General features: G+C 43.4%; 1 protein-coding gene across 1 annotated transcript in view; it reads left to right on the plus strand.

Moving 5' to 3' along the window:
* mtss1 (MTSS I-BAR domain containing 1) overlaps positions 1–21035 on the plus strand; it is a 45653-nt gene that overhangs the window by 7822 nt on the left and 16796 nt on the right. The window contains exons 2-6 of the mRNA XM_079186266.1: positions 7041–7102; positions 9180–9253; positions 19771–19855; positions 20596–20687; positions 20776–20850. Coding sequence (XP_079042392.1) covers positions 7041–7102; positions 9180–9253; positions 19771–19855; positions 20596–20687; positions 20776–20850 — 388 coding nt within the window. The remainder of the gene's footprint in view (positions 1–7040; positions 7103–9179; positions 9254–19770; positions 19856–20595; positions 20688–20775; positions 20851–21035) is intronic.

Consider the following 21035-nt stretch of genomic DNA (forward strand, 5'->3'; position numbering starts at 1 on the left):
CAGAGAAATAAATGAGGAAACTTTCTGAACTCCTCAGCCTCACAGCTTTAGTCTCGTATCGTGAGCGATGTACGAACATTAAAGAGGAATGGAAAGTCCATTTCCACTCAATAACCACCTCATTGTTTGACAGATAAAGGACCAGGTCCAGACTACACTGAACAAACCATTAACCTGATGTTGACACACCCTACCTGTCTGTCTACTCTCCCCCTCTCTCTCTCTTTTGTCTTCCTGTCTTTGAGTAAACCAGTGAAGCTCAAACACGACGTCAAACAAACCATCAACCTTCTGTTTGAACAGCCCCAGCCTTTCAGCGAAGCTGCTTTTATACGGAGACGCTCGGCAAACTAAACTGAAAAAGGCAGTTGTCAAAATTGAAGTTGCAGAAATGAAACTAAATGTTTGTGGGCCTGTTTTTAAAGAGTTATGTCTTCATTAGGAACCAAAGGGCTTCGGGTTAAGAGCCACAGACAGAGTAGTGAAGTCATGAAGTATTAACAGACGGTCCTGGAATTTATTAACAATAAAAAGAATAACTTGAGACAGACGGGAATGAAATGCATGTGCACAAAACCCCAAACGGTGATTCCTCTTGTAAAGTAAAACCAAAGTGACAACCGTCCTCTGTGGTGTGTAATCGGCAAGTTTCGCTCTCAAACTGGTTTCAGAGGAATTCAATCCGTCACATTCTTCTGACGAACGCCTCCTCCCCCTCGCAGTGATTTACGATGAAGGTGGTCATCAATATTCCCCATACATCACAAGCCGCCAAACTTCTTTCCTCCCGCAACCAGTACGTCTGACTGAAATGTTTGAGTTTCCTTCTAGAACACTGTGGATGCAGAGCTTTAGTCGCCATTTGTGTTGTTTCTAACGAGGAAGTGAACATTTAAACAGTCCCGGTATATTTCTTATCATTGAAGGATTTGTGCTCCACGTAATGTTTTACTGCCGTTTTAAAGCACAGCATGGTGTCTATTGGCCACTGAGGGGTCACAGAAGCCGATTGGTTTATCCGACGTCCTATCAGGAGGCACGTCCGAAATGAAATACCAGATAGAAGTATGAATGTTTCTGAGCGACATCCGTGCACGTTTCACTACGACTCTGAAACCTGTTTTAAACTTGTTCCACTGAAAAAATACTTTCAGCTCATCTCTTCCTCAATAACTTCTCCAAAATGGTTATCAGATGATCTGGAATTTAGAAAATAAACAAACAAACACACACAGGTAGCAGATACTTGGCAGTCAGCTGGCTGCATGGCTGCAAATGCAAAAGTGAGACCGAAAGCTGCAGTGAACACAATCAAAGAACAACGTGTTCTTAAAACTGGAGCACATTTGGAGAAACAACAACAGAATGTCAGTGTTTCTTAATGGACGACGTACTTTTGTAGCATCGCACCGGTTCCCTCGACAAAAAGCCTATAAACAAACTACACTACGGTGGTGTGACTCTGTGTCGTCACCGTGAAGATAAAGAGGGACTAGTTTATCGTGACGACCTAATACGACGACGACGACGGCGTATTCCAAACAATTCCAAGATGGCCGATAGCCAAAAGGCCGAACTCGAGGATTCTCGTCTGCAGCCCACAAACCAACGTGTGACGTCACGACGGCTGCGTCCACTTCTCATATACAGGCTATGGCTAGCAACACGAAAAGCTACAAAAAGATTCACAAGAGCGGTGTTAACAGACGATTTAATGTCGTTGAGCTAAACCTTCATTAGCTTGTGTTAAACACAGACCTTAATTCAGACATCTAACAATGAACCCGTTGACTTTGAGACGAGGGAACCGAATGCTGACTCGTTTCCTTGTTGTTTAAGGCTCCTGTTACAGTTCACCAGCAGTATCGGGTTTCTTTGTTCGTCCATAACTGGATTTTTGAGGTCTCACCACAATAGAAATGACTGAAATCGTGACGAGCACGTTTTCAGCTTTCACTTGTTTTTTTAGGTTATTCTAGTCTGCATTCAAACAGAGACTACATCTGTATTCTCAACTGTTGATAGACGTCGACGGGCTCTTCTGATTGGTCCAGACTTCACACGCATCATAGCAGCGTAATAAATGTTGTCTTTTTTTTAAAGACACCCGTTTGTTTTTTTTAAAGTCTTTATTGTTTATTTAAATGTTAATTTTAACAATTAAAAATAAAAGTTGAGGAACTATATGTTCTATCGGTAATTTAGGACGGGTCATTTGTTTATTTATTTATTTATTTGCTAGAGACAGAGCACATTGATGAACATCAGTATAAAATATAAGATGTTAACAGGCCGGAGTTAGCAAGAATACTAATTTACATCCGTTGTCCCGAGGCAGGGAACAAAAACAGACATTACAAGTGACGAAATACAAATATGTAATACACAAGTATACGGTTAAATATTAAACGGGACAAAATACATGGTATTGCTGTATAAGCCGTTGTTTGAGTGTGGTGGTCCCAGGCCCATTAGCTTTAACGCGTTACTGTGGAAATAGGCCTTAAAAACACACGATAAACTGTGGTAGTTTATAATGACACTATCAGCGCACTGTTAGCTAGCTTCTTACTCATTGTTAATGGAATATCTCTTTGGTTTTCATCGAACAAAACGAGCACAAATGTATTGTTTCTGCGCTGACATTTGAATGTCCCTGCATGCTAATGAGTCACCATCTCATCGGTTCAGGTCCGGCTGGTCCACTCAGTGACTAAACGGTCTTTCTTTAGAAGTCCCCGTCAGGTCGACAGCAGCACTCTCACTTTCCCGGGACGTCCCGTCTCGTTTCCTTTCTGCCGGTCAGTAGAGCGTGTCCGGATTACCAGAGGAGGATTATCCGCTGATAGACGGTGACTCCGCCCTCAGACCAAAGTAACCGTAGACCCGTGAGCAGATAGAATGACGGCTTCTATACGCGGAGTGAACGGAGTTTACTGGGTCATCTTAAAACTACACTTTCATGCTGGTAGCAGAACCTTTCATCAATATATTACATTTGTCTTCAGTTAATCTTCTTGAAGAAACATTTCAGCACTACAGTTAAATATAATATTAGATACAACCTGACTGATATCAGATTGTTTATGCTGATTTCTTTATCTTTAAAAACTCTACAGAATATTTTCATATACTTCTTTTTAGACGATTAAATACCATAAACATCTTTGATAACGATCCCTTACATTTAGCTACATTTGGTGCTAAGATGGACATTTTAATACCCTCTGGAGACACTTTCACTAAATGACCCCAAAAATACATTTTATTTCTCCTTCCCGTCACTTATCGCCCAACATATATTTAAGGAGCTGGTACAACAACAACTTCTTCTTTTTCTTCTCCTTCTTCTTTTCCTTCTTCGTCTTCGTCTTCTTCTTCTTCTTCTTTGTCTTCTTCTTCTCCTCCTCCTCCCCCTCCTCTTCTCTTCTTGTTGTTGTTATCTTCTTCTATTCTTTTTGACGGTTGTCAAAGTTAAGCAAATTTAACATGTAATGTGGGGCTTTTGTCTTTACTTTCGACTGATAGTTCGTAACTCAAGCCATCAGTCGAGAAGACCCAGAATCATAATGTTCATATTTAACAATAAATTATGTTTGTATATATGTATTTATGGATATCTATCTCCTTCCGAGCCGACTACTTCTGACATTTTCGACCATGAAACCCAGATTTAAATGAAACACAATCAAAGATCCGACTGGTTCTCATGTATTATGTAGTTCATTCACCACCTTTTGTCACTTCTTCTTCTGAGAGTCTGCAGCTGTTTTGTCTTCAGCTGTCTCAATGAACTCTTCTGGACTCGGTCTTTGACCCTCGCGGGGCCCCCGGGACCCTATTTTAGCCACAACGCGCTCTCAAGCTGCTGAATCTGAAGCGCTGGTGCTCTTTGTCCGTCTGAGGCGTTTTCTTTCAGCTCTCGCTCGCTGCAGAAAAACAACCTGCCGCTGAGATGTTACGTCTGCGGCCGACTGCGACATTCCTGTTAGTCACAACAAACCTCGACAGAATTTAAGGTTCAGGCGAGAAGCGGCGAGCAATACAAGAGGAGACATTTTAGTGTTGTAGGTTCTGGATTTATAGTGATAGCATAAGTAGAATACACTTCATTCTTCAGATATCACATGTCACATAAAGGTTATGTTACAGTGCTGTGAACCGTACGGGTGTGATGGTTCAGGAGGTTTTTCCTACTGCAGAAGTTATTTATTCATGTTTATATATATACACTAAAAACATTAGCATGTGGTCAACTAAGAAAAGCAAAATAAACAGTGAATAAGCTCTTTTGTTTGTTGTCACCTTAAAGTGGCAATCCTTAAAAATGTCAGTCGTGGTTGATTTAGAATTTCTATTTGAGTGTAAACAAAGGAGTTGTGCTTTGAGTCTTCATTTGCGCCCGAAATTGTGTATTTAATTCAATTTCTTGTGTATAAAATGCATTTTTTTTTTCAGGAATGTCGCCACCGTTCATAATATTACAATACTTTAATCAGTGGGCCTGTAACTCAGTCACCGTTGTGTGACTTCCTTTTTTAATGAAGATCTTCAAGATGGCCACTTTAAGGGAGTAGGAAATCTTAACGCTCATCACATAGGATCTTAAGGAATCGGCAGGTTGTACCATGTCTGGTTGGTTTTTGCTAACGGACCACAAATGATTGTCGTGCACATGAAGCTAAGATGTAAACATAAGTGTATTTGGGCTAATTGTTTGACTACATGTCTCACTGAACTAAAGGTCTTTTGCACACGAATGCTTTAGGGCGAACTGTCAAACCGTGAGAACTGAAATGTACATAAATGTGATGAGATGCCGGTGGCAGCGCTACGAGCTGCAAGAGATTTGATATCCGAACAAGTCCAGATGGGTTTATATACATGAGACAATTTTACACACATGGATTTTGTGAAAGATTAAAACGAGGGGGTTAGTCTAAAAAAAAAGAAAAACGCTCTCATGAGATGAGGTTTTGGAAAGATTACAATATATTCTAAATGCTTTCAATTCAAAAGAACACTCCACGTCATCATATCTTTACCAATTCCATAACACTAATGACTTCTGTACAAATACTCAATTCTAGATTAAATTTCACTTGTGAGTTTATGCTCCCCCGCCCCCACACTCTAAATCCCAGCATGCATTCTGTTCCAGCCACAGCCCACTGGGATCAATACAGTGAATTCACTTCCTCTTCTCCATTCGTCCCGGCTTCACTGGTCGCCTGCAGTATTTCGCAGCGCGGCGCTAAATCCCCGTAGCCAGTAAAGCTGTCAGCCTCATGCCGTGTGCACGACCGGCTAGCTGGGGAGGGTTTTTTTTGGGGGGGGGGCTACTAAAGGCTTTAGCGGTGTGGAGCTAAGAGGCTAATGGCGCGGTGTTAGGGGTTAAATCGGTATTATCGGAGGCAGAGGACAGTCAGGGTGACCAGGTTCAGGACAGAGAGAGAAAGTGGTGATTCGGTCTCTGCGTTCCGACAGGGCTTCCCTGTATATTTTGATTTAATTGAATAACCAGAGCGCCGCTGCGGCAGCAGCTGTTGCTGCAGATGTAACTCAGGGTCAGATCCGGCCTCAGATGACGTAATCGATCAGCTGCTGGTACAGTCGGCCAACGTGGAAACAGCTTTAACCCTCTTCAAGGAAGACGTGTGAAATATTCTGCAGTTCAAAGATGAATACCATTGTCTTACTTCCTCTCAGGGATGTTGGGCTGTGGTGGTGATGGAGAGAAGTTAGTTCAGTGAAGATATTCTTTAGTTTGTTTACATTCAAACGTTGCTCAACTTATGGACAAAATACTGAAAGTTCATCAAAGTAAAGTGTGTGTGTGTGTGTGTGTGTGTGTGTGTGTGTGTGTGTGTGTGTGTGTGTGTGTGTGTGTGTGTGTGTGTGTGTGTGTGTGTGTGTGTGTGTGTGTGTGTGTGTGTGTGTGTGTGTGTGTGTGTGCAATATGTTCACGGGTGTCAATTTCATGCATTAATCTATTTTGATAAAGAATTAACTATTCAATTCACAAGCGATGCTGCTGGAACTCACTCTGTTGTGATGATTTTCTTTTTTCTAACCGTCTTGAGTGGAACTAGTTTAATGAAAACAAGACTCTCGTCTCATTTGTGATATAAGCCGAACGTTGAAATGACACCGACCGTGTTCCTCGTGTGAAACACTGAGGAGCCAAAAATAACACCAGTCAGTCAGCTGTCCATCTTTTAAACAGTTCAGAGCTGCTGCTGTTCACAGTAACTCAGCAGGAACGCTGTGAAGCTGCGACTGTTGGATCAACCCATTAGTTGACAGAAAAGAGTTGACGACAACTTGAACTGGTAGAACGTGAGACCTTCTGTCTCCATCGATCATCTTATTCATCCATATTCTGAATTAGTTTTTTCTTTTCTGTCTCTTTTCCTCTTCCTTACCGTCCTGATCTTGATCTAATACCCCAAGATGTGTATTTAGATCCAATCTCTAATTCATTTCCTTTTAGGATAAAGCATAATATATGTAATTTCTACTCTTAAGCTCATATCATAAATGCTCCTTTCAGGGTTCGTATGATCGTGAAAAAGTCATGGAACGTGAATATGGCAATGTCCAGGCATGAAAAGGGTTTAAAAATAGATAAACCCAGAAAGTTATGGAAAAGTCATCAATCTCCATTTACTGAGTCCTTTACTTGTTCCTGCAGATCAGTTCGGTCACTTCCTGTTCCGCTGTTCTCTGCTCGTGGAAACGGACTCAGAACTTTTTATATTCTTATTTATTCATGAACACACAGACATTTAGGAGAATGTCCAATGTCCTCAAAGACATGAAAATGTTCTGAAAAAGTAGCGGTACAAATCCAGTCCTGTGCAGAGAAACCGCTGACGGGTTAAACACTTTAATAACGGCTCTATCTCTCCCACATTTAGGTCATAAACTCTTTAAGATTATTGGTATAAATAATACAGATTGAAAAGCTTTTGTGTTGAACGTCTCAGTTACATTCCTGTGATGTTTAATGTGGTCGGTGTTCTCTGTGTTCGCTGCAGGCCAGTTATCCAACGTGGGAGGACTTTGTAACCAAAGGAGCCAAGCTACAGTCACAGCTCAGGTAAAACACACACACACACACACACACACACACACACACACACACACACACTGATGCCGCTAAATAACGGAGCTAACGGCTAACGTTAAAGGAGGTTGCATTGCGTTACTTTACGATGCGTTCGAGCTCTGTTCAGCATGATGCGTTCAAATGTAACGTTTAGTTTTTGGTGAGAAACTTGAATAAATCCAGTTGTTTGAAGATGTTTATACAGCAATATAGATATTAAAGATGGAATTATGACCTGTTTAACTCCCTAACAGTCTACCCAAACAGATTTCACACACACACACACGGCGTAATAACAGTCTAATGGCTGTGTTTCCCAGTAGGCCAGTTTACTTTGATAAGCATCGCTCTGCCTGCTGCAGCCAGTCGCAGCCCATTAGCCCTGCCAGTCAGCCAGCTACACACACACACACACACACACACACACACACACACACACACACACACACACACACACACACACACACACAGCTCAAGTGTTTAATGCTACTTAAAAGAACTGCTGTGGATAATTGCACACATAAAACGTATATACTTTAACTCTGTGTTCCATCATTGAACCACCAAATAAGACAAATGAATAGTTATATTTCATGCTTATAACCGGGATTATTAAGCACCAGATTTTCTGGTGAATGTTCAGCATTACATAGTTTGATGAAGTCTTTCCATGTTTTGTGGAGGAAGCTTTGAGTTAGTTCATTGTCAGCGTGCTGCTGTGACTCAGAATAGAACTTCACATGACTCGCACGAGTTCACTCGTTAACCTAAAGGCACAGGATGACAGGATGAACTCAGTTTTCCTCGAGTTGAAGTATCACAGCAGCACAAATACAAATAACTGACTTAAACATACAAAAAGTTTAAAACAAGATCAAAACATTCGGATCCTGCAGGAACAACACAAAGCGTCTTTATCGTCATTCAGGGATGAAGTCATATGAAACAGTTTTTAAGCTCTCCATGTAAATGCATTTTACTCTCAGTAAACATCAGATTAAATAAAGTTTTATTTTATAGTTTTATTTATATGAATAATTCGTTGTATAATAAATGAAATAAAATAGAATGAAACAATAAAGACCTGCAGTAAACTCTGTTATCCTAAAAAGGATTTTCTGTTTGCGGTCATTGCTATTATTTATTTTATGAAATATTTCATTTAATTTAAACATCAGTAATATTCGGATTAGTCCTCAGTTATCAAAATATTATTCATATATAAATAATAAACAGTAAGACACATAACACTTTTATCATCACGGCCTCAAGCTGAAGATCATTTTAACGAGACTTTTTATTTCATATCGTATAAAGTAGACTTCTTAAACAGTAGATGTTTGTGTTTGAATATATTTTAGTGCTTTATATCCCTTTTAGGATGAGGCAGAACATTTATTTAAAATAACGGCCCTATACTTCACCCCGTTTCAAAATAAAAGTGTGTGTGTGTGTGTTTTTGTGTGTTTCTGTGTGTGTGTGTGTGTGTTTTTCTGTGTGTGTAGTCTTTGGTATTTTAACATGGAAGAGAATTTTCCACTGAGGTCAGACAGACAGAAACTATTGACTGTCATCTGATCTACTTAGTTAGGTTTGCAGTGTGTGTGTGTGTGTGTGTGTGTGTGTGTGTGTGTGTGTGTGTGTGTGTGTGTGTGTGTGTGTGTGTGTGTGCGTGCGTGCGTGCGTGCGTGTGCGTGTGCGCGTGCGCGCGCGCACACACACAGGTATAGACACATAGACCTTGCTGGTAATGGGACACGGACAATAGGTCCATTGATGATGATAATGTGTGTGTGTCTCCAGTTGCTCTCCCAACACTGGCCTTTGAGGGCGACTGGCCTCTCATGTGGCTCCATTCAATCTCTCCTCCAAAATAAAAGTCCTTCATATTGTTTTGGTTCACACTGCTTAGTTCTAAGCAAACAAAAGTCACATGACTCGCTTGGAAACCTGCCGTCCGTCCATGCAGGGGGGGGGGGGGGGGGGGGTCAGAGGTCGCTAAGAGTACTTCCTGTGTGTTTAATGGATTCAGTCAATACGTGTCTGATGTTTGTGTGTTTGACTCCAGGACGACCATCTTGGTGACCGGAGCCTTCCTGGATGCTTTTCAGAAGGTGGCAGACATGGCGACCGGGACTAGAGGTGAACACACACACACACACACACTAACATACACACAGACGTACAGAAACACTCACTCACACACACACACACACACACACACACACACACACACACACACACACACACACACACACACACACACACAGACGTACAGAAACACGCACACACATAAAGTTGGATTTTGTTCTCGGCTGCCAAACACAACCAAGAAGAAAATCATCCTGAGATCAGCTTTGTTTGTGTGTTTGCATGGGTATTTATATATATGTGTGTGTGTGTGTGTGTGTTGACGTCTAACTAAACCAAGGGAAATGCTTTCCCTCCTGATCCGTCTGTTCCTTCCTTCTTACAGTGTGATTGCTCACGGTGTCTTTTTTAATTATAAATAATGAGATCATGAGGGAACTAATTAGCCCCATTTACTCTCTGTAGAGGTGTGTGTGTGTGTGTGTTTGTGTGTGTCTGTGTGTGATAATATAATGTAGAAAGCATTAAGCATCGTGCTACCGGAGGATGAAATGGACGAGGGAAATTGCCCAAGCCAATTTCCGTAACGTCTGTCTTTGGTTTTGTTCCCGTCTTCTTTTTTTGTCTCTCTCGCTCTCTCTTCAAATACATTTGCTTTATTGGCATTAAAGTTTAGAAACAGTGTTGCCAAAGCATCACAAAAATGAAACCTACAATAATATTAATACACAATAACATTAATACAACATCTAGATTGATTATTAAGTGTATATATATATATATATATATATATATATATATATATATGTATATATATATATATGTGTGTATATATATATATATGTATATATATACACACACACACACACACACACACACACACACACACACACACACACACACACACACACACACACACACACACACACACAGAGTGTGTGTGTGTAGCTCTCTCTGTCTGTCTGAAGTAACACAGTGAGACCTCATGTGCAGCTGCCTTGTTTCGCCCTGGATTAAATTACACACACACACACACATTAAACAGTGAAGGGCGGTTTTAGCTCTTCTTCTGCTCCAACATTGTGGGAAATATTCCTGTTTGTATTCATCATTGGATGCGACCATCAGTTCCACCACATCAGCTGGTTGAATATGGAGGTCTCATTGCTGAACGTGGTAATTACAAAGACAACTGCACTCCAGAAAGGGTTAGAATAAATATAGATATCATCTCTTTTATTGCATTGTCCTCACCGTGCAACTCGACTGCTGACAGCTGAGTCAGAGATTCAGAGGTGTTAGCCAGGCTAGCCTCGAACCGCTAGCCTGGTTCACTTCTTTCTGACAACACTCGGGTCAATCTATCAGTCACCAAACTGAACAGTACATTTATCTAAAAAAACAAACACAGTTTGCTTCATTTGATCTCTGAGATTTATATTTGTGGACAACGGTATGTTTATCATATTTAAATTCTTTAAACATCTTCAAACATTACAATAGTTCCTCTCTCTATGAATACAGGAGTCGGTATTGAGCCCAGATTACGAGCTGTATAAATACATGGAGGACGTTTACAGGGACTGCCAGAGCTCTCAGAGCGTGTTGGGGCTTTGTTAGGACAGTCAGCTGCCGGTGTGATTATGTAACTCAGAAGGCAGTTGGTATTTAAAGGAAATCCAGTTGCGTGAGCGTGTGTTCGTGTGGGAGGTGAATCACGGCCGCTCCTCTTCATGGAAGCCTTCGGAAGACCTGCTCCTTCATGTCTCAAAGAGCAGCAACGCACGAGATAAGAAACAAAATGTATGAATGTGGCGGGTTTATCCGTGCAGGTTGACGGCACTAGAAGGTAAAACGCAACCTGCTATAGCACAGAATGAGTGGACTACAGATAGTCGTTTGAATACGGAGGTTAATGTGCACATGACGTCACCTGAAGCATAAATACAACAACATAAGGTACCGTCATGATGCACGTCACAAGACACAGTATAGACCAGCAGCAAGAGGAGAACGTTTCTACACTCGCAGAGCAGCCAGAGCTTACAGCGTGTGTTTATCTCTCTGTTAAACCTGCACTGTGTGTGCATGTGTGTGTATGACAGCAGGTTACTAAAACCTACAAAAGCCCTGTAGCGTATATTTCACAGCTAAAATGTCAAAGTCATATACTGGGTGTCGTTTATAAAGTTCCGATACCAGTACCCGTAAAGTGGTACAGATGCTAATGAGGTGCTTCATTTGAGAGCGTGTGTGTGTGTGTGTGTGTGTGTGTGTGTGTGTGTGTGTGTGTGTGTGTGTGTGTGTGTGTGTGGGGGGGGGTGTGGGGGTGGGGGTGGGTGTGTGTGACTGGCGAGCTAAACACCGCCACAGTGCACTGTTGCCGTCGTTAGCGCTGTTAGCATCATTAGCTGGCTGCTACAAATGGATAGATTGCCGGCGTCGTTTGATTGGACACGTTTGGCTACTTAATGTAACTCCCTACCTGCACGCTGGGTCTCATTAAGGCTGAAATGTAGCAGTGAGGGTCCGCTCGATGTATATTTTGTCATCTGTTTGAAGGAACCTCGACCGCCTGCCTGTGGACCAAAATGTGAACACAACCAATGCACGACTACATATTTGTCCGCTGCATCGTTTCAGATTTAGTTGAGGCTTTCCTACGAGAAGTTGAGTGTTATTCTGGTGATGGTGGTGAAACATTTAATTTAGTTTGGCTTTGAAGTAGCTACAAGTTTGATTTTAGATGCTGTTGACTCCATAAGAGTAGGTCGGTCATTTATCTGTTGTGGTATTGGTGGTTCTAAATCTGGCTCCTCATATCAAAATGTTTTTGGGAAAGACCCTGAATCACAAATATATGTAAATGTGGGGTCTTGCGTCTTCCCACTGGGCATTTCTTGCAACTCCACAAACACTATTACATTCAAAACCAAACATTTTTGTATTACTGTCCTTGTGCCTTGTGTACGTCAGGAGTTCTTTGGTAGACGACTGGTGCGATGGCCCCATTTAGCACCTGGTGTAGTTCAGGGCTGCTGCCGTCTGTTAGCAGTTAGCTCAGCATGAAGCTAATGATGCCTCTACACACTGCAAGTTGACCGAGCACATTCCTGTGTGTGTGTGTGTGTGTGTGTGTGTGTGTGTGTGTGTGTGTGTGTGTGTGTGTGTGTGCGCTCGTTTCTGAGCCTCTCACACTTTTCTCCAGCTTGTTCCGGCAGCTTCTTGAGAATTTCCAATCAATTTTTATGAGCAAGCCTCAACAGGACACACTCGTCATCGGAGTCTTAAATCTGCACATGGAAATACCTTGAATGTATGTTGTTCCTGTGTAACGAGCGATTAGCAACCACATTAAGGAAAAGTAAATTGCTGCCTCCTGCCGTTTGCAAATTTGGGATTTGCAAACGGAAAATTACGTTTGTGTTTATTTTATATAGAATGAGGGAAGTAAGATCAGATCACAAGTGGCCACGTAGAGACACATTCTATATTAATACACACACACACTACATCTGGTGGCTAGACAAAAAACTAGACTGTCCTAGCTTTTATTTTGAAGGACGGGTCAAATCACTTCCAGGTCAAATTAAACAGGTGAGACATACACACAACACACACACACACACACACACACACACACACAGTTAAACTCTTTGCGTCGACACGTCTTTTCAGCATGCAAAAACACGTAATTGTTTTCTCCCTGTCAGCCCCTTAGAACACCCGCAGGTGTGTGTGTGTGTGTGTGTGTGTGTCTCTCTCTCTGAACCGGTCTGGTGGGTGTGTGTGTGAATCTCGTGGTTGGTTTCTACGGTACTGTTCTCGTCTCTCTGTGATCTGAGGACAGAGGAACAGCTGGTGATGGAGCCTGAAGGCGTCTCTCTCTCTCTCTCTCTCTCTCTCTCTCTCTCTCTCTCTCTCCTGATGTGGGAGTTTCTCTCACGTTGAGAACGAGCCGGAACACATTTCGCGTGTCGGCTGACTTTAAACTGTATTTGTCTCACAGGCAGTGACGGTGTCCTCGTGGTGTCACAGCAGGTAACGTCAGAGGTACTCAGCAAGAGCCACGAAGACGTGAAACAAATCTCAAACTCCGAATGAAGCTTTCTATGAACCAGTACTGATGCAACGACTGAATATCTTTTGAATCACTGTTAGCAGGTCACTTCCAAATGACCCATATTATCCCAGGAAAGTCTTGATCGAATAACCACAGACGTTATAGACAAAGTAGATGTAGTCACCGTGACGTCACCCATCGGTTTGTGGACTGAGGTTTTGAAGCCTCGAGTTCGGCGAATTACGGCCGTCGCCATGTTGCTGTTTTTTCGCAACCAATGAACATGAGTTACCATATTTGGAATGAGGAGTGACGTAGAGACGACCATGCTGTATTGTATTGAAGAAGACTTGAAACTAGAGATTGAGACCATAAACTCATGTTTACAATGTTTACTGAGGTAATAAATCAAGAGAGAAGTAGAGTCATTTTCTCATAGACTTCTATACAACCAGAGGAGTCGCCCCCTGGTGGTCAGTAGAGAGAATGCAGCTTTAAGGCACTTCCTCCTCTCTCTCTTGCTCTCTCCCCCCCCCCCCCCCCCACCCCCTTTGTGTGTTGTGTTTCACCAGATTGAGTTTACATCAAATTAAATCCCATGCGCCTCCATTTCTATCAGATTCCAGTAAACACAGATGAAGGCTCTGCACTGTCTGGATCGCTCTCATCACATTTCTGGCATTAAATCTTTTTGTGCACAGGTAGTGACATGTTTCCGTCTTCTGCTTCTCCTCGAGCTTTGCCTCTAATTGCACTGACAGAGTGCAACACTCAAACAGACATCTAACATCTGCAGATGACTGCAGGCATCAGTGGTAATGTTGAGGAATGACGATTAGAGCGGCATAAGAGATAAAACAACAAAACAAAACTTGACACGAATCTCGTCACCATCAGCTGACTTGTAAGGCGGGTTCCTCTCGTCCGGTTCTCTGGTGGTTCCACATGACTGGTTTGTTGACGTCTTTGGCATCACGGGTTCTTCTCCGCGCACACACACACACACGGATCACAAGACGACCCACTAGAGTGCTGACGAGCTGTAACGAGATCGCCTCAGGTCAATGCTTTAGATCAGAGAGGTGATCGACTGGTCAGTTAATCAATACCTGGATCGATACTGGTGACCAGTCAGAGAGCAACACTTTAGTATCTGCATACAAATCCCCCTCCACGAGCTTTAAAGATTCCGGCTCAGGATTGATTTTCTTTGGGGGGGTATTTCCGTCACAAATCAATCACTTTCTGACCTTAAACCATTTCGATTTGAATGGATTTTTTTCCTACATGTCAACCGATATGAGCGAGTGTTAGAACGTGGTTCTGACAGACAGACAGAACAACCAATCAGGAGACAGCAGCTCTCAAAGTCAATCAACTATTTCAGTATTAAAATACACGCAAATAAAGGTTGTTTATTTTAATTTGTCCTTTTTAGGGGACGTATCATGTGATCCGATCAATAACTCAGTGTGGAATTGATCAATCTCCTTTGTGCGAGGCAACACGTGAGGGTGAGGGTCCAATGCGGGTCGACTTTGAGGGCCTCTGTGTCTGAATGTTTGGCCAGTTATAGGTTAACATGTAGGGAAAAATAAATCCATTCAAATCTGAAGGTGTGAGGTCAAAAAATGATTTTCTGTCTGACGTCACGTTCGGAGCGACACCAGAGGAACACCAGCCTCTGTGGAGTCTTTTTTTTTTGAGAAATCGAACGGAATTAAAAGCATCACGCATTTGTGAAAGAGCCACTTTATGAGGAGGGTGGTGCTGGAAAGTCTTAGGTTAGGTGTGGAGGGTGAACAGGTCTCTCTCTGTCTGCTGGAAAAAGGAGGGAAGTTATAAACGACTGGAGCAGCTTTTTATTTTCCTCCTCCTCTTTTACCACCCAAAAGAGTCAATGACAGATTTCTAGTCATGAATTCGTATTTCACATCAATAGCACATTTTACACAATAAGCATTGCTGCTGCTTAAATCATTTTTTCTTTTAATAATATAAAGAAACAACACAGAACAAAGCCAATAAGAGAATGTTTTCTGCTTCATATTGATGAAAAACATAGAAGCCAGTTTTTATTTTACACGCTATGTTTACGTGTTTTAGACAATACGGTTCCTTCCTGTTTTATTATGCTGGTCCACCGTGCACAAAGCCGGCTCCATAAAGAACCAGTTCTCACTTTAGTGTCGAAGAACTTGGCTGCCCTGACCTCGCCCCCGTCAAACCTTCTGGGATTTGCGAGCCGAGCTGAATTGCCCAACATCAGTGTTACGCCTCACTAATGCTTCAGTGGGAGCAAATCCCTGCAGCCGGCTCCCAAAGCTTTCTTGGGAGGCTGTTATGGCAGCAGATTAAAGGTACCCTGCTAGTGGCTCTATGGGGGCAACGTTTTTGGTTCATATTCTCCTGTTTTTTTTTTTAAACAATTATCTGCACAAGCTCGGGAAAGCCCTCGCGTGATCACGCAGCAATGTGACGCGATGCACGTTGCTGCCGATGGTTTCACAATATTTCAGCGAAAAAGTAGTGTTGCAGCAGAATGGAGGGTCGAAGAAGAGGAAGAGGAAGTAAAGTGCAGATGTACGGCATGTATTAGTTTAATGCCCACCAGAGTCGTGACTCAACAGCACGTCAAAACCAGAACAAAACAAAATGTGCAAATCAAAAACCAACTCACTCCCACCCAGAGTCTGTCTCATCTTGTCAGGTTGCATTTTTCTCTGAAGTCGACCCTGAGCTCCATTAGACGTGTCTGAGCACAACGAAAACGCCTGTAGTGTGAAGACACCTGGCTACGACACACACACACACACACACACACACACGTGTTGTAATCCATGCGTTGACAAATGAATATTTCGGGCATTAAAACAGGGCAGGGCAGTGTACTGTCATTCTTAAGGGTTTTTGAAAAAGAAAACATTTGAATGCAAGATACAGCACCGTGTCAGTGCAGCTTCAAAAGAAAACACCATCAATTAAAGGAACAATTTTTGGATCAAGTTGGATTTTATTGTTGTAATTGTAGTTCCAGTACGGCGGGGTAGCATTTAAAAAAAAAAAAAGAATAAAAAGATAATAAGATAGAAGTAAATTATGATTCCTGTACCAATAAGGGTCGTCCTTCAATCAGAGGATCGCTGGTTCGATTCCCGGCTCCGCTAGTCCATGTCCATGGGTCCTTGGGCAAGTATGAATGATTAAGTGTTGTGTGTTTGTGTCCCACTGGCGAGCTAATCGCTGCTAAACTTGCACATCATCCATCCTCCAGTTCACTCCCAAAGTTTAAACTCTGCACTGTTGCCGTTGTTATCGCTGTTAGCTCAGACGGGCGATCCCGGCCCGTGGGTTGCTGCTGTGGTAGTGGGCCAATATAATGTTGCCAGATTGATTGTCGAGTGCAGACACACAGCTGTAAACATCAAACCTCCTGCTCCAACTTTGACCCGTGGAACAATCGTTGTTACCAACTTTTAATGTTAAACAATGTTTTTAATTCGTTAAAAGTAAGAAAAACAAATAGTGGACGGGCCTTTAAACCAGACAGGAATTCTCTCACTCTCTGTCTCTGTCTCTCCCTCCCCCTCTCTATCTCCCCCCCCCCCTCTCTCTCTCCCTCCCTCCCTAAACATTGCATGACAGACATTGTGAAACATCTACTTTAGCTGCATTAGGTTGATGTCGGTGTTCTGCGGTTCTCCGTTCTAGACTTAATGATGTTCTCTGAGCTAAAAGCTGCAACAGGGAGGGAAAGGCAAATAAAGCAAACACACCTCGCCACTCCTTAAACGTTTAACCCACGCCTCATACCTGTGTGTGTGTGTGTGTGTGTGTGTGTGTGTGTGTGTGTGTGTGTGTGTGTGTGTGTGTGTGTGTGTGTGTGTGTGTGTGTGTGTGTGTGTGTGTGTGTGTGTCAGTGTGTGTGTGTCAGTGTGTCAGTGTGTGTGTGTGTCAGTGTGTGTGTCAGTGTGTCACCCGTCCTCCTGTTTTGGATTGGAAAGGAGGGAGGAAGAGAGGGAAGGATGGAGAGCAGGAGAGAGGCAGAAGGACATATAGAGGGTGAAGAGGGAAGGAATGGTGGAGGTATAGAGGCTAGATGACATACAGGTAGAGGGAGGGAAGGAGGGAGGGAGGGAGGGAGTGCTTCAAATGAGCCCCAAGTGTGTACAGTCCAGGTTTTCACTCTGACATCACTTCCTGTTGCTGCTGGAGCTCTTCTGAATGATCGGATCCTTTCACTGGGATTGTTCTCTCTGGCTTTGTTTTGTTTACGTAACTCAGCTGTGACTCAGCCTTGCTCTCTGTGTGTGTGTGTGTGTGTGTGTGTGTGTGTGTGTGTGTGTGTGTGTGTGTGTGTGTGCGTGCGTGCGTGCGTGCGTGCGTGCGTGCGTGCGTGCGTGCGTGCGTGCGTGCGTGCGTGCGTGCGTGCGTGCGTGCGTGCGTGCGTGCGTGCGTGCGTGCGTGCGTGCGTGCGTGCGTGCGTGCGTGCGTGCGTGCGTGCGTGCGTGCGTGCGTGCGTGCGTGCGTGCGTGCGTGCGTGCGTGCGTGCGTGCGTGCGTGCGTGCGTGCGTGCGTGCGTGCGTGCGCGCGCTCTCTCCCTTCCTACCGATGCAGCTCTCAGATTTAGATATTCAAACAACATGAAATGAGTCGGCGTGAACTCGCACAGTTCAGACTCTTCAGTGACAAACGTCCCCGTATGTCTGACTCAGTCAGCCTCGGGACGGGAGGAGGAGGAGCCAGTTGTCATGATCACCAGAACTGTTCTCTTTGGACCACATCCTCTGTGACTTTCTCCATCCAGGCTTCCTGAATCTGGAGGTGTTCGGCCTCTTTGTGGCTCAACTTGTTGGTGGTCTTTATAAGCTCTTGCTGGAGGTCCAGGATCTCGGCATTCCTCTGGCGGACCTGATCCTCCACCTGTTGGACCGCCTGTTGGTGGGCAGCCTTCAGCCGTTCGATCTTACCCCCCATGGCGTACTTCTCGTCCTGTAAGCGAGTTACAGTCGCCTGCATCAGCTTTCCTTTCTGGTCACAGCTCCGTTCTCTCTCGTCCGCGTAGACTTTCTTCTGCCGATACTCGAGCGCCAGCCCCCATACTTCAAGCTGTTTGTCGCTCAGGTGGTCCATGAGGTCTCTGATGTGTTTGATGCGAAAGGCCCTCTCCCTCAAGAGTTCCACGATCTTAACGTCCCTCCGGTAGATCTTGTCCTCCTGCTGCTTCCACTCCCAGGTCACATTCTGCATAATCGCCATGAACTCAACTTGTTTCTGAGACAGGTGCTCTCCGAACTTGACCGCCATGGCCTTCTTCTCGTCCCCTAGGCGATCGATGTTTCCCTGCATCAGTTTATGGTGGGCGGCCCAGTCCTGTTCTCTCTTTAGTGTTGTACCTAGTCATGACGGTGTCGGCGTGTCGAGAGAGATTGGCCTTCTCTCATAAGAGTTGCTCGATCTTTACATCCTGCTGATTCACCTTCTGGACCATAGTTCCTCTCGTCCAGGATGCGAGTGATGTTCGCCTGCATCAGCTCTTCTTTCTCCACCCAGTCCTGTTGTTTCTGGACGAGTTCAGCATGTTTTTTTACTCGGCCTCTGAGAGAGATCCAAGATGTTATTGTTCTTGTGGTGGAGTTCCTCCTGCACCTGGTTCATCTTGCTCTGGTACTCATCGGTACTTTGTACCTCGCACATCTGGGTCTTGTCTTTCTGCTTCATACCTGGCGACCATGATGTCGTACTTCTGCTGGCTCCAACTCTGGGCGGCGTCCATCTCCTCCTCCTCCTCCTCGAGTATCAGACTTTCTTTGAGGTAGGAGATGTCAGCCTCCTGCTCGGACCTCTTCTTTGATGCTGTGTTCTGAATCTCGTGCAGGTAGCTGGTTCTCAGCGTACCTTCGTCCCACCAGCTGCAGAGGATCACCTTTCCGGTAGCTATATGATCATGTGATGTCATTAGAATGTGATGCGGTACGGCTGCAGCAGTAAAGCAGGCGCTGCACCGGACCGTCTTGGTGAATTTAATGGTCGGTCTATGTTCCTACCCTCACCTATGGTCACGAACTCTGGGACGTGACCGAAAGGACAAGGTCGCGGCTACAAGCGGACGACTGTTATAATGTTGTGTAAACCTGATGTTACAGCCAACTAACGAGGCTGATTGTGAAATGAGTTGGTCTCTTTATTACATAATTCATTAACAAAATGAGACGCACACACACACACACACACACACACACAGATTATTTCAACACTCGTCATAAGATCTTAATCAGATCTCTTAATTGATTCTCCTTAATACCACTTAATGAAGCAATGAACAATGACATGTTTCAACAACAGTTGAAATCATGAAGAGGAATAAATGTCTGAAATCCTAAAATTATGTCACAAAGCGGGCGCTTTTATTTTAAGACGTCATTGGTTTAAATAAAAATAAATCCTTTTCTTATTTTGAAAAAGGAGCTGATGTGGTTGTTGTGGTGTTGTTGTTGTTTTCCAGGGGCCACCAAAGAGATCGGCTCAGCGCTGACCAGGATGTGTATGAGACACCGCAGCATCGAGTCCAAACTCAAGCTGTTCACCACGTAAGAGACACACACACACACACACACACACACACACACACACACGTGTTGACATGAAGGAGGACAGGTGAAGGTGTGAATGACACCTCTCTTGACAGTGTGGGAACTAGACTCTAATTACTCTCAACTGTAACATGCACACACAAAACATTGTGTGTGTGATGTCATCACTGTCAGAGCCATTTAACTGTCATTACAGCCTGTAGTAATCAGAGAAGCTGTCAGTCAGATGACACATACACACACACACACACACACACACACACACACACAATGTACGGCTCTCAGGAAAAATGTTTAGGATGATGAAGTTTTTTTATTTTTAAAGTCACACAGCTTTATTATAATGATGATAATGATAATAGTAATAATACGCTTTATTTATATAGCACCTTTCATAAAATTGTATATATTATGTTTTTGGTCTGTTATTCAGACAAAACTAAATTCGGAAGATGTCATCTTGGTCTCTTCTCTTATTTTGAAAGGCATTTTTATGCGATTTATAGAATAAATAAATCCGTTATTGGGAAAAAAGTTGTAGATAATTGATAATTCCAGCTCTACATAAATGAATAATACAATAATATTGTCTGACCCAATCTACCAGAGAGTTACTGGTTTAAATCCAAGACTCAAAAGTGACGGAGTACTTTTATATATTCTGTTATCAGAGGAATTAAAAGAAAACGTTTTCAAACGCGACGATTAATTCCGACTTTTATCTCTTTTTGTCTCAGAGCTCTCTCAGAAGGCCTCGTCACTCCGCTGGAGCTGAAGATGGAGGAGTGGAAGAAAGTGGCAAGTCAGCTGGACAAGGACCACGCTAAAGGTAAACACACACACACACACACACACACACACACACACACACTTACACACAGACCTGTCTCACGTCTGACTTATTTTTTGTCGTTTAGAGTACAAGAAGGCCCGAGCGGACATCAAGAAGAAATCGTCAGACACCATCAAACTGCAGAAGAAGATGAAGAAAGGTAAGAAGAACAACCAGCGTCGCCTTCGACTAACATCCAGCAGCTTTTCAGCCGCATTTAAAATGAACGCTGCGACAATTAAACTGTCACGTTTAATATCACTGCTCGTTTAAAAGAAGATTAAGGGTTTTTAAAGAGCTGCAGAGAGCAGATCTGGTTTTACTTCAGAGGAAGGAGCCACCTTC

Source organism: Pholis gunnellus (assembly GCF_910591455.1).
Source record: "Pholis gunnellus genome assembly, chromosome: 3".
NCBI classification, from domain to species: Eukaryota; Metazoa; Chordata; class Actinopteri; order Perciformes; family Pholidae; genus Pholis; species Pholis gunnellus.